The sequence below is a fragment of the Notamacropus eugenii genome, chromosome 1, assembly GCF_028372415.1.
Source record: "Notamacropus eugenii isolate mMacEug1 chromosome 1, mMacEug1.pri_v2, whole genome shotgun sequence".
NCBI lineage: Eukaryota > Metazoa > Chordata > Mammalia > Diprotodontia > Macropodidae > Notamacropus > Notamacropus eugenii.
Window position 1 is genome coordinate 12,722,401 of NC_092872.1, and position 13,105 is coordinate 12,735,505.

The 13,105-nt window shown below is 35.0% G+C and overlaps 1 protein-coding gene across 2 annotated transcripts in view; it reads right to left on the minus strand.

Annotated features, from left to right (window-relative positions):
* Positions 1 to 13,105, minus strand: part of SMARCC1 (SWI/SNF related BAF chromatin remodeling complex subunit C1) — a 173,024-nt gene that overhangs the window by 63,081 nt on the left and 96,838 nt on the right. For both annotated transcript variants that reach the window (XM_072653841.1, XM_072653833.1), the window contains exons 20-21: positions 3,788 to 4,046; positions 1,833 to 1,994 (exon numbers count right to left, since the gene is read on the minus strand). In XM_072653841.1, the coding sequence (XP_072509942.1) occupies positions 1,833 to 1,994; positions 3,788 to 4,046 (421 nt within the window). The remainder of the gene's footprint in view (positions 1 to 1,832; positions 1,995 to 3,787; positions 4,047 to 13,105) is intronic.

The window sequence follows — 13,105 nt, forward strand, 5'->3', positions numbered from 1 at the left end:
ACAGCACAACTATTATGGAAGTCATTTGCAAAACTACACAGATTTGGCCTATATTGAATTGCTTGTCTTCCAAAGGGAAGGGGTGGGGAGGGAGGGAGGTAAAGAAGTTGGAACTCAAAGTGTTAGGATCAACTGTCGAGTAATGTTCTTGCCACTAGGAAATAAGAAATAAAGGTAAAGGGGTATAGAAAGCTATCTGGCCCTACAGGACAAAAGAGAAGATGGAGACAAGGGCAGAGAGGGATGATAGAAGAGAGAGCAAATTGGTCATAGGGGCAATTAGAATGCTTGGTGTTTGGGGGGGGAGGGGATAAAAGGGGAGAAAATTTGTAACCCAAATTTTGTGAAAATGAATGTTAAAAGTTAAATTTAAAAAAAAAAAAAAGAGAGATGCTGTCAAAGATTAATTGCTTTATAAATTAACACTGCAGAACTCAGCACCAGTTCTGAATGGCAGAATATAGACCAGGTCCAAACATTCTGAAAAGCAGGAAAGAAATTGACTTAAAGTTTCATACTTTTTGAACTCTGAGATCTCACTGTTGGGCTCACACACCAAGAAGGTCAATGATACAATACATACAATTTCTACAACAATGTAAATGGAACAACAAAACAATGAAAGATGAGATAGGAAAAGACAGCTCTAACACCTTCCTGGAGAAGTGGGGCATTCTAGTACTTCATTACTATACATCAAGCTGGATGTCCTTGTTATATTGATTACTTTTACTTAAGTGGCTTTGTTTTTGTTTTAATCTTTAAAATAAAAGAGATCTCTGGAAAGGTGAAGGGAGGGTATACTGGGAAGTATACATGATACAAAAACAAAAGATATCAGGAAAAAAATTGCTAAAGAAATAAAAAGGGTGAACCAGAATGAATCCTCATAAGATGCCTCCATTACCCTAAGCAAATCTGTTGGTTTGGTTTATTATCCATTTTTATTCAGAAAAGGTCTCCTTCAATTTTTTTCAGCCCTTTCTAAACCTTAAATTTTTTTTTTACAACTTTTAATTGAGTCTTTATAATGGAAACAAAAAAAAATGATAAAATCTGACATGATTTTAACAAACCTCAAAATATTTTTTAAAACTCCTCATAATTAAGATGATATTGTTGCCTGTGATATATTTTTGAACTTCATCAAAGCAGTTAAAAAAAATAAATTCAGTCCAAACAATAATCTTTTCTATCCATATTAAATATACAAATGTTGGGAAAATTTTAAATTAGAGTACTTCATTCATTATACCTCAACATCAATACTTTCTGAATTAAAGTTGCAAGCCTTTAACAGCAAAAAAGTTATATTCTATGGTTTCAAAATCAAATAATTTTAAAGTTGGTAGAAATGGAGCATAGGGGTCTTCTAATACAACAGACATGGAAGTAGAGGGCTAGAATAGTATGCTCAATATTGTGGCAAAAATGGGACAACAAACTCAAGAAAGTAAGGAGTTTAAAAAAAAAGTAAGGATTAAATAGAAATGAATCAACCAACACTGACAGTACCAGAAGTTTTAATATTATCTTTCAATACTTATGTACCCAAATACTTGTTCTCAAAATAAGACTATATATACTTTCTACTTTATAATGAGAATACTATGTCATCACCTGCAACATCATTTTCCAGTCCTAAGAACTAAAAAATATACAACAGGAGACAGAGAAGAAATCATATATTAAGGTAAAAGTAAAACCTATGGATATCACACTATGCTTTGTTAGTTTAGTAAAATGACAAAAAGTATCAAAATCAGTTTCACATGTACGTTGGTGGAATGTTTTGTTTTTTCTTAAAAATGTGGATAAAACTGATGACTCACCAAGTTTCTCTGGCTCATCAGGGCCAGTCCCCGCAATACAGCTACTTTCTAAACCATATGTTGGATCTACTTTTCCAGAGGCTCTTGCTGCTTCCTGTACTTTCTTGACATGAGCTTCAACTAATTCCAATGGTACTTCTTCTCGGACCCGAGAAAACTCCTCTATTTAAAAGAATTAGGAAACAAATAAATATCAGAGTTTTTCATAATACAAATCTATAGAAAAATAAATTCAATCATCATAATTGGGTTCTACTATTACTTCTATGACTAACTTTCTGTGTTACCATGGGAAAGGCACAACTTTTCTCAGTCTGTTTCTGCTATGATCAAAAAGGATCTTCCTGCTAAAATAAGCCTATGCTTGTTGATCATTATAAGTTACCTTCCCAACACTTCATTCATTAATCTTGCATCATTTCAATTTAGATCTTCCATAAATACTTAATGTTGTTTACTTCTACAATTTTATATAGGTGCCTTGTAAGGAGGAATGCTACAAGTACAAAGTGAAAAAGCTCTCGCTGCAGTAAACAAAAATATATACTTCCCCTCCTCCACATTGCCTACTGACCTCCCTAGCTTCCTTTGATTACCAACTAAAGTCTCTTCTTTTCCTGAAAGCTTTCTCTATTCCCTAATTACACAGCCATCCTGAAAATAGCTTGTTTTGTACTTATTTGTTTGCATTTTGTCTTCCTCATTAAATCATAAGTTCCTTAAGGGTAGAGACTATGTGGGATGGCTCAGGTCCCTACATAAAACAATTACTCAGAGGCTTCTCAAAGTGATGACAGAAAAGAGATTTATTCGATTCTCCAGAAGCGGGGCTAACCTGTAGGAGTAGGAAAGCCGAAGACAAAGAAAGGGGCAGTGATTTATACAGACCCTAATGCAAGTCCCTCCTCCCTCCACTGACCATTATCCTCATTAGCTGAGAATATGATCTTACATTCTAGACACGAAATCTAACCAATCCCTTTTGCAATGAAGACATCAAGGAATTTTGTAAGTTTTGTCCAATCACTGAGACCCTAATACACTACACAGTTTTATATCCTTATATGGAACTATTCTATTCTAAAAATATTGTAACCTTGAGCCTTTAGGCCTTACCTCACCCCTGGGAGAAGAATTACAATCTGAGAAGTCTTCACTAAACCTATCCCACTCAAGACTCTATTTTGACTCTTTTAACCTAGTGATTAGCTGGCACACAGTAGGAGCTTAATAAATAATGTAACTGACAGACTGTTACCACAGAGATAAAATGTTCTGTCAAGGAATGGACAGCACAAAATGAAAAAGAAAGTTAATTTGAAAGCAAAATCTTGATTAACCAAAAGACAAATAACTAGAACTAAGTTCAATAAACATTCAAATGTTTCTATGCGTGCCACCTCTTTGATTTTAGAAAAAAAACATAAGAAATATGATGCTAAAAACAACTCAATCAAACAAATAAAAAATATCAAAAAACAACCCCATTACTACAAACCTCAAAAAACATGACTTTCACCACAACATCAAATTTAATTCCCATGGTACAGTATGGGGACAATATACATTTGTTCCAATACCCTACAAAGACATGGGCAATGTTTTTCAACAAAAACTAAAGATCAAAGTGACCCAGAGACAGCTCAAATTCTCTATACAAAAAATGAAAGTATCTCCAGTACGTATATTAACACAAAGAAGACTTTCAGAAAAATCTTCAAAATTAGAATCAAAGCAAAAGTACATTTTCTTTTTAAATCTAAATTGCCTTTAAAAACCATTAACAGGATCCTGTATTTCCCAATTAATCTAGAAGATCATAAGCAACTGAATATAACAGCTATTGCTTTAATGTAATTCAAAATAACGTCAACAAGACGTCATATATCCTGCTATAGTTTAAGAGGAGAAAAATCCTTATACTCAAGAGAAATAGGTAAAAAACAAGCCTGTACCTAATGCGGCTTTAGCTGCTGCAGACGCTACCCGGGGATCCACAACAGAGGCCAAGAATGCAACTGTACTCATAACTGGGTTTCCTGACTGGCTGAAAGGGACGGGCTGGTAAGCCAGTGGTCCAAGGGAGGCATCTGAGTTCTCAAGATAAGGGTCCTCAATAGGAAGTCTCAGAAAGTGGAGAATGCACTCATCCTGAGTTCGACTTCCAACATGTTCCGATACTTTATTCCAGTCATCTTTGTACATCTCCAGGGCCTGAAATAAAAGAAAAAGAGCAGTGTTTATAACTTTAGTAGCTCTCATAATCAACAACAAACTGTACTGTACCAAATTTACAAAAGTAAAAGTGTTCTTTTTTAATTTTTTGTAAACTAGTAACGGTAAAGTTAACAAACAAAAATTATCTCCATATTGTGCTTTTTTTCCTATCCTAGGGCAGGATGCTTTTCTTCTCTTGTTCCATCATGGCTAATATTATGCCACACATTGCTTTTATTCATGCTTACAGACTCATTTTTTTAAAATTCTCATTCTGTTAACTTCTTAATTTACTTGTCTTTAGTTTGCATATTTTTCTCAAATTATTCACTCCTTAAGATTTGAGATTATTTTTGATATTGTCCCCCTAAATACCCTCTAATCTGTCAGTCATTTCGGTATGAAGGTCCTTCAAAATCAGGAAGTGCTACATTCCAAAAACAGGGGGACACTGTTTCTAATACATAAGAAACAAACTTTCTGCTAATTGTTCTCCAAAAACAGGACCTTTCTATTACAGTATGACAGTTATAAAAGAGATGTCAGCATTACTTTCTCAATCATCATAGATGATGTCAAGCAACAGGAACTTAGGATATTATAATCAATAAGGAATAATAGTAGCAGCAAACATTTACATGGCACATAAAAGTTTACAAATTGCTTTAAATACATTATCATTTGAACCTAATAACCACCCTGTGGGGAATATATTATCATCACTATTTTACAGATGAAACTCAGGGACAGAAAGGTTAAATGAACTGCCCAAGATCACACTGCTACGTAGTATGGAGAAGTAGAATTTAAATTCAGTTCTAGCTAATTACAAGTGCAGCAACTGAAGCCCTCCCAAGCTTTTATATTCCTAGACTTTCTTCAAGGCTGAACTAAAATCCCCCTACCATAGGCATGGCAGAATTATTTACCTGTAGTCTCTCCCATTATAATGTAAGCTCCCAGAAGACAAAAGCAATGCCTTTTTTATTTCCAACACTTGGCCCAGTGGATGTTACACAATAAGCACTCAAAAATACTTTTACGTTATCTCAGTCTTCTTTACTTGGAAAAAATTATTGAACCTATCAGAAACTCAGTTTCCCTAGATGCAAAATGGGGGGGAGAGAGGTGTACAGAAGAGATAGGAAGAAGAGAAAGGTGAGGATTTAGATTAAATTATCTAAGTCTTCTCCACCTTCAATACTCTAAAACATTATCCCACAGAGTTGGGAAGAACTCCATATTTGTTAAGAATAGTCACAGAAGGAGCCAGAGTTAAGACAGGAAACACCAAGGTCTCTGAAATTCTCCCACAAATAAAATAAAAGTATTGCCTCAGAGGGAACCTCAAGGGGCAGAGGCCTGGCCTCACTGAAGTGCAAACACCTTCAAGCAGACACTACAGCATCAGCAAGTCCTGGGGGCAGATGGCAGCCTGGGCAGCAGAAACTTTCACCTTACTTGGGGTCAGGGTGGAGGTGGGGGTAAAGGAGTCTCGCTTGGAGCTGAACAGCTAGTACAATGCATGAGTGTGACATTAGAGGTGTGGACACCTGCTGGCTATGGAGCAGAGTCCCCAGTTTCGGTTTTGGTTCCAGAGCAAAGGAGCAAGCTGAAGTTCACCACAGAGAGGGGCTACAGAGAGCCAGGGTATTTGCAGGGACAGTGTGTTTAGAGTTCAGGCTCCCAGACAGAGCTTTGAAAATAACATTACGAAAAACCTGAAGCCTAAGGCTCTATACCTCTAGACTAGAAATTGACTTTAATAAGCCACTGAAAACAAGAATTTAAAAAAAAATAACAATAACAAGTAAACAATGGAGAAAGAAGCCAACCATATGTAGCTACTATATTTTATGTATTTTACCCCTCATTAGAGCACATGCTCTGTGAGAAAACACTTGTTAAATTTCTTCTATTTCTAAGCCCGACTAAGATATAATATTCAGGAAGTACTTGACACATAGTAGACCCAGGGTCTCCAAGATTTTTCCCTGTTTTAGTTCCTTCCTCTAGGAAGAAAAAGAGATACCAAAGAAACTTAAAGGTGAGGAGAAAAAAACTCTGGTGAAGCCCCGGGAAGGTCTGAGTGGCAGGGGTGAGGTCACAGTTCTGTGCCCTCTATGAACTGCCTCCAAGTTGTGCTCGTTGTCTTTCCCTGCATTTTCACATATTAAACCAGAACAAAGTACTCATAAAACAACAATAATAATGACGGCATTTACAGAGTTCCTATTATGTGCCTACTATCTGAACAGTTTTTATCAAATATAAATATATATTTATATTTTTGCAGTGGCAGATAACAGCAAAACAGGGGTGTAATCAACTGGAGAATAATTTAAAGATTATAGTATATGAATGTAATGAAATAGCATTGTGCCATAAGACAATAGGGATGGTTTTATAGAAATCTGCTAAGATCTGTGTAAAATGATTAAAAGTGAAATAAGCAGTAACTGGGGAATAATTTATACAACAATGTTAACAGCGTAAAGAAAAAGAACCCTTTTCAATACAGTGACTGCCATGATTAGAAAACTGGTGATAAAGAACGCAGCTACCCCAGGTGACAAGGAAATGAAGGATTCAGGAGGCAGATTTCAAGACATGGCTAACAGGAGGAATCTGTTTTACTTGACTAGTACTATGTATTATGTAAGGTTTTCTTCTTTTTTCAATTGGGGAAAGTAGAGATGAGGGAAAATATGCTCTTAATTAAAAAAAATAATTTTAAAAGTTATTTAGGGATGCTTTACTCAAGAGGACCTAGAATCTATCCAAGAGCATACAGTCTGTAATACACTAAGTTCAAATACTTTAGGAGAAAATATAATCTGTGAAAGTCTCTTTGACGCCAAAACTTACAATATATTTTTGGCTTGAAATTTTAATATAACATTTCTCTTCCCCACAGGCCTTCAACCTTACACAAAAGTACTAATTGTCCTTCACTAGAATAATAGGATTTTAAGAGTTGGAAGGTATCTAAAAGATAATATTGGAACTTTTACATTAATAATCTTCAGACTGTGTAGAAGAAATTGAAATTATTCCAAATCAACTTATTTAACTTTATATTTAATGAAACATTTCCCCCAATCACTTCATGCTTTAATGGAAACATCATAAAAATAGAGTAAGAGTCTGCTAAATCTATACTTTAGAGGACCAAACAGTATTGAAAATTTTTATAAAATAGTCTTCTTTTTTATATAGTCTACTCCAAAATGAAAAAGGAAAAGGTGGAAGAACAGCACTGATCTGAAATTTATTGGGATCCTTAGTATCTGAAGGGCTAAAAGGTGCCTTCAAAATAACAAAAATACCTAACATTTACACAGCCCACTGAAGTTTCCCAAGCACTTTATATATTTTCTTATTTGATTCTTACAACAATTCTGTGAAGTGGGTGACAATGTTATTCCTGTTTTACAGATGAGAAAACTAAAAGAGAAGGGAGAGTCATGATTTGATTAAATAGTAGCTACTAAGATCTGAGGCAAGAATCCAAGTCTAGAAATCTATCTACTTCATCAATTAGCAATATGAGGGAAAAGAACAGAAAGAATAGGATATCAAAATTAGAAGGAATTTTATTAATTACTCAGTATTTCTTCATGCAAAGGGGGCCTCTGGGAAGTGGAAATGATCTAAGTCTGAGTTCATATGCCCCCAAACTACTACCAATTTACAGAAGAAATGATATGACTCCAACTTCCCAAGTATGTGACTAAATAGTACTCAGTTAAAAAATAAGAGATAGATTGCAATATCAAAGCTAAGAGTGAGAAATATATAGGTACTACCAATATCTTTTCCCCATTTGCTCAACGAAGATGGGAGCTGAAAACCAAATTTTTTCTACTAATAATGAGCTTTGCTTTACCTCTGTTGAAAACAGGTTAATTTTCTTTCTGCTATTAGTTGGAAAATTTGAGGAGGAATAGAAACTATTACAAAGAAAATCATAAGTTAATATTTTATGGTAATACAGAATAAGGAATATCAGGACAAAAAGAAAGAATAAAAAAAAGGCAAAATTATTTCAAACTAGTGATACAACTTGCACTACAAGGCAACTGACTAAGCACCTGCTAATTCTCTGACCATATAATCACTAGTGAACATTATTATCCATCATTTATCTGATCAACTAAGTTAATTATGAAATGAGGAAAAAATTTAAGAAACAAGTCATAAAGAATTTAAGAACTGCAAAGATTACATTCATCCAAGCTGCATTTATTATCAGGCTTTTCAGGACAAGACAGAGAAAGAAGGTAAAAATTTAGTTTGTTACATATTATGATATCCTAGGAATGAACAGGCATAAGATTCCAACAGCTAAAGAATCGCATGGAATGAAAGATTTTATCTGCCTTTGAGACAGTACGAATTAATTCTAAAAAAAATAAATGGGTACCAAAAACACTGCTTTCCCTGTTTTCATATAATCAATCAATTTTTCTACAATTCTACTTATTAATTCAATCAACTGTTGATATTTAAACCAATGACATAAATATTCTTCAAAATTAGGAGAAACATAAGGAGTGATGGAATAGGAATGAAAGGAAAAGTAATGTATTTTTTACTGTTTCTTTGAAGAAATGAACACATTTAACAGTAAAGTAAGAGATTAAGTACAGCAGAGTTCAAAGAAAATATTGGAAAAGTTGATGAAAAACAGTATTGTGGCAACAAAGTAGATATAAAGGGAATAACATTATATTTAGCCAAAGCTTGCAAAGAGATGAGAGAAAAGAATATGATAAAAACTTAAGTCAACATAAAGGCTGATATTTCCTCCAGAATATGAACAGAGAGAAGAGCCAGAGAGTGTGATGGGGCATAATTAGGTGTTGTAACGAAGGACAGTAAGAGAAAAAGTGAATGAACTTTGATAGACTCGCCCAATAATAAACTAAGAGAATAAGGATTAAGACTAATTTTTAAAATGACAGAAATGTGCATAGGCAGTATAAAATTAAGTCTTAAGAATCAACTGAATAATAGATGGAAAGGATATCAGAAGTCAAATAATCCAGCTTCATTTTACAAGCTTATGAAGATTGGCAACCAAGTCTTGACTCCAGCTTTATCATGCTTTCCATTGTACTATGCTACCTTACAATGTGTTAATAAGGATTAAAACAACACTAAAATTAAGTCTTAAAACTGCTAACAAGTCACAAGTGCATCGATATATATATAGAGAGAGGCACCTCATACTCCACCAAATGGCAAAGATTACAAAAGACAAAAGTTTTGGTAAATGTTGGAATTACTATGGGAAGACTAATACACTGTTACATATACTAATACACTATTGGGAAAACTGGAAGTTGGTTCAGTTATTCTGGAAAAAACGTTTTAATTCTGCTAGAAAACTAACAACTATATATACTCTTTGAACCAGCAGTAAGGACTTCTTGTTGTTCAGTCACGTCCAGCTCTTCAAGACCTTGTGCAGCATACCGTCAAATGGAGTTTTCTTGGAAAAGATGCTAGATTGGTTTGCCATTTTCTTCTACAGTGGATTAAGGCAAACTGAGGTTAAGAGAGTTGCCCAGAGTCACACAGCTAGTAAGTGTTTGAGACTGGATTTGAACTCAGGTCTTCCTGATTCCAATCCCAGTACTGTGTCCACCAAACCACCTAGCTGCCTACCAGAAGGCCTGGAGTCAAAGGCACAGATAAAGGTCACATATATGAAAAACATTATGCAGCACCACTCTTTGAAGGACCAAATAACTGGAAAGACAAGTATGTCTCTATCAATCAGTGAATGTGTAAAAAAAAAAAATGGCACATAAATATAACAGAAAATTATTAAACACTGAGAAATTAATTTGAAAAACTTGGAAAGACTTGATTCAAAGCAAAGTAAGCAAAACAAGTGGCATAATTTACATAACTACAATAACGTAAAGGAAAATAACATTAAAAGATATGACACCGAAAGAACTGTCGTCAATCACGTCTTCAAAGAACTGCTGGTAAAACCTACCTTTTACGGGCAACAAAAATAAAGTTATTAGACCTATAGGTGCAGAATGAAATATACATTTCAAACATGGGCAATGATGATTTGCTTTTGTAACTACAAAGTGATGGTCTAAATTTATTTGATGATGCAATCACATATATAAAAAAAATGAAAAATTTTAGAACTCTGATCAATCACAATTCCTAAGGAATGAAAATGAAGCACATTACTCACATAGCCCTAGAGGTGATGATCTTAAAATGCAGGAAGAATCACACATTTCTGGATTTGACCAGTGGTGAAATATGTCTTTGTCAGACAATGTACATTTGCTATTTGAGTTTTTTCTTTCATTTTTTCTGAGTTGTTCAATGAGAGGAGAGTAGAAGGGAAAGGTATTAAATGGTTGTAAAACTAATGAAAATAACAATAAAATTATCCACCTTGACTCAGCACCTGTTAAAGTACTCTTAACATGATGGACATTAAATATTTATTATTAAAATGGGAAAAAGGGAGTGTTCTGTTATGTGGTCAAGGATGGGTAGTCATTGGGAAAGAACAGCAATGTTTTTAAAGGAGGTAGAAAATAACTAAGTGTCACAATGGAGAACACTGGGGCCTGGAGTCAGAAAGAACTGAGTTCAAATTCAGCCTCAGACACATACTAGCTATGTGATCCTGGGCAAGTCACTGAACCTATTTGCTTCTGGTTTGTCATCTGTAAAGTGGGGATAACAATAGTACCTGCCCTCCAGGGTTGCTATGATGATCAAATTAGATAATATTTGTAAAATGCTTAGCATATTGCATAGCACTTAGCAGGTGCTTACTGATAAAAGCTTATTTCATTCTCCTTACCCTGCCCCTTTACCTAATATTGATATGACCCTTAAAGACCATAATGGTACCTAATATTGTGGATACTTAATTGTTTTAAAAGCATTTGTTTTGTTTCCCCAATGATATCTTTAAAATCACTCAATGGTTCTTTATTATTTATTATCTACAAGACAGTATGCCACATGGTGGAGATACAAAGCTAGATACATAGCAAAGACCTAATTTTCAGGGAGTTTACAATAAAAGAAGGTCAGACACACAATTATAAACTCCCTGAGTGCAAAAAGCCCAACTTCCTCTATTTCAATTGAATGGAAAAGGAGGGAAAAACATAAGAAATACTGAAGAAGTACTGAAAAGAATTTGACTGACTACAACTCAATGAACTACATATCCATGTATGGCATTCAAAATTCCATTCAGACTGGCATGCCACTATTGAAATGAATTTATGATGTATGTCATGGTATCTAAATGTCTAATGTTAATCTGGGGGTTCCATCAGTGCGCTAATTTGGAACACAGCTCTCATATGAAGGGCACTGACCCCAGACAGCCAAGATGAATCAGTGGATATACCATAGAAAAAGTGGGTTAAGTCTGAAACCCCTTCCTGAGCAGACTATTGTTTTTGCCTTTCAGATGCACATTTATATCCAACTCTTTGTGATCCCATGGACCACAACACGCCAGGTCCTGTCTTGGCAAAGACAGTGGAATGGTTTGAAATCTTCTACAGCAGATCACCTTTTCATTAGACCTCTCTACTATGATAACCCTTTATGGTATAGCACGTAGTTTCACTGAGCTACACAAGCTCTTCTGCCACAATAAGGCAATGATCCAGGAGGGGCCTGATGCAGGTATGGGGACTAAATCAATGAGAAAAGGAAGCCATGAATAAAGTAAATTAATTTAGATTCTTCTTTATCTCTGCAACTGAAGTGCCCTTGAAGTTATCCTTTCTTAGAGCCAATTCAACCGATACTTTCCACATAGCTGCCAAAGAAATTTTCTTAACTCTCAGGTCTCACGAGTTTCCTAGTAAGTAAACTCAGTGAGTTCCCTAATGATGCATGATATTTTTTCATTTTTAACTCATTTAGATTTGTTTTTATTTAAGCATTACAAAGTAATTATTATTACTGTAGTATGACTTATGTTTACATATATATAAACTGGAGTATATGCTCAACTTTTTTTATTTGGAGGGAATAAAAAAAAAACTGAAGGTAAATATCCTAGATTACCTAGTGGATGAGTAAGGTGGTAAGTTAATTATAAAGTATCTGGATAGGAACAGAGACCAAACCTAAGATTTCACTGGCATGTGGAACACTCAGTTAAAAAAAACTACTTTAACTAATGTGAACTGGCACTGTTTCTAAAACTTAAGAGTCTTAGTTAGCTGCCTTGAGTACTGACAAGTTAAATGACTTACCCAGGGTCTCACACCCAGCATGTTTCAGAGGCGGGACTTGGACCCAGGCTTCCTTGCCCGAGGTGGAGGTAGGATCTTTGTTTATTATATACGACATGTCCTCTCTGACATGACAGTCCAAAAGGAAACTAAAATCCTAGGCTGCATTAAGAGTGGCATGGTGTCCAGAATAAAAGAGAGAATAATCACACTGCCTTCTAACCAGTCCAAACACATCTGGTATACTACTGAGTACTATTATTACATTTTAGAAAATAAATTTGGAGTGGTATGCAGAAGAAGGCAAAACAGATGGCTAGAGGTCTAAAGGAATTACAATACAGAGATTGGTGGAAGGAAATGAAGGTGTTGATTAGCATGAAAAACAAAAGATATAAGATAAAGTTGTGGTCGAAGAAGACAAAATGATGTCATAATTTTGGGATCAACGTACCAGCTATGGCTAATCATAGGAATATGAGCTTGAAAGGCTCAACCACAGGCTGGGCACAAACAGTTCCTATGATCATCTGGGATGAAGATGTCTCCAAATCTGTGCATCTCACATTTCTTCTGAGCTACTTCAATTCTACTTTGCTCATAGAACACAGCTCCTTCTTTGATGAAGGTACATCAAAGCTAGACAATTCTGTGCCATGTCTCCCAACTGATACCAAAGTTCTTCAGAGAGACCTTGAGAATATCCTTGCATTACTTCTTCTGACCTCCATGTAAGTGATTGCCTTCTCAGAGTTTACTGTAAAATAGTCTTTAAGGCAAATATACATTTAGCATTCAAAC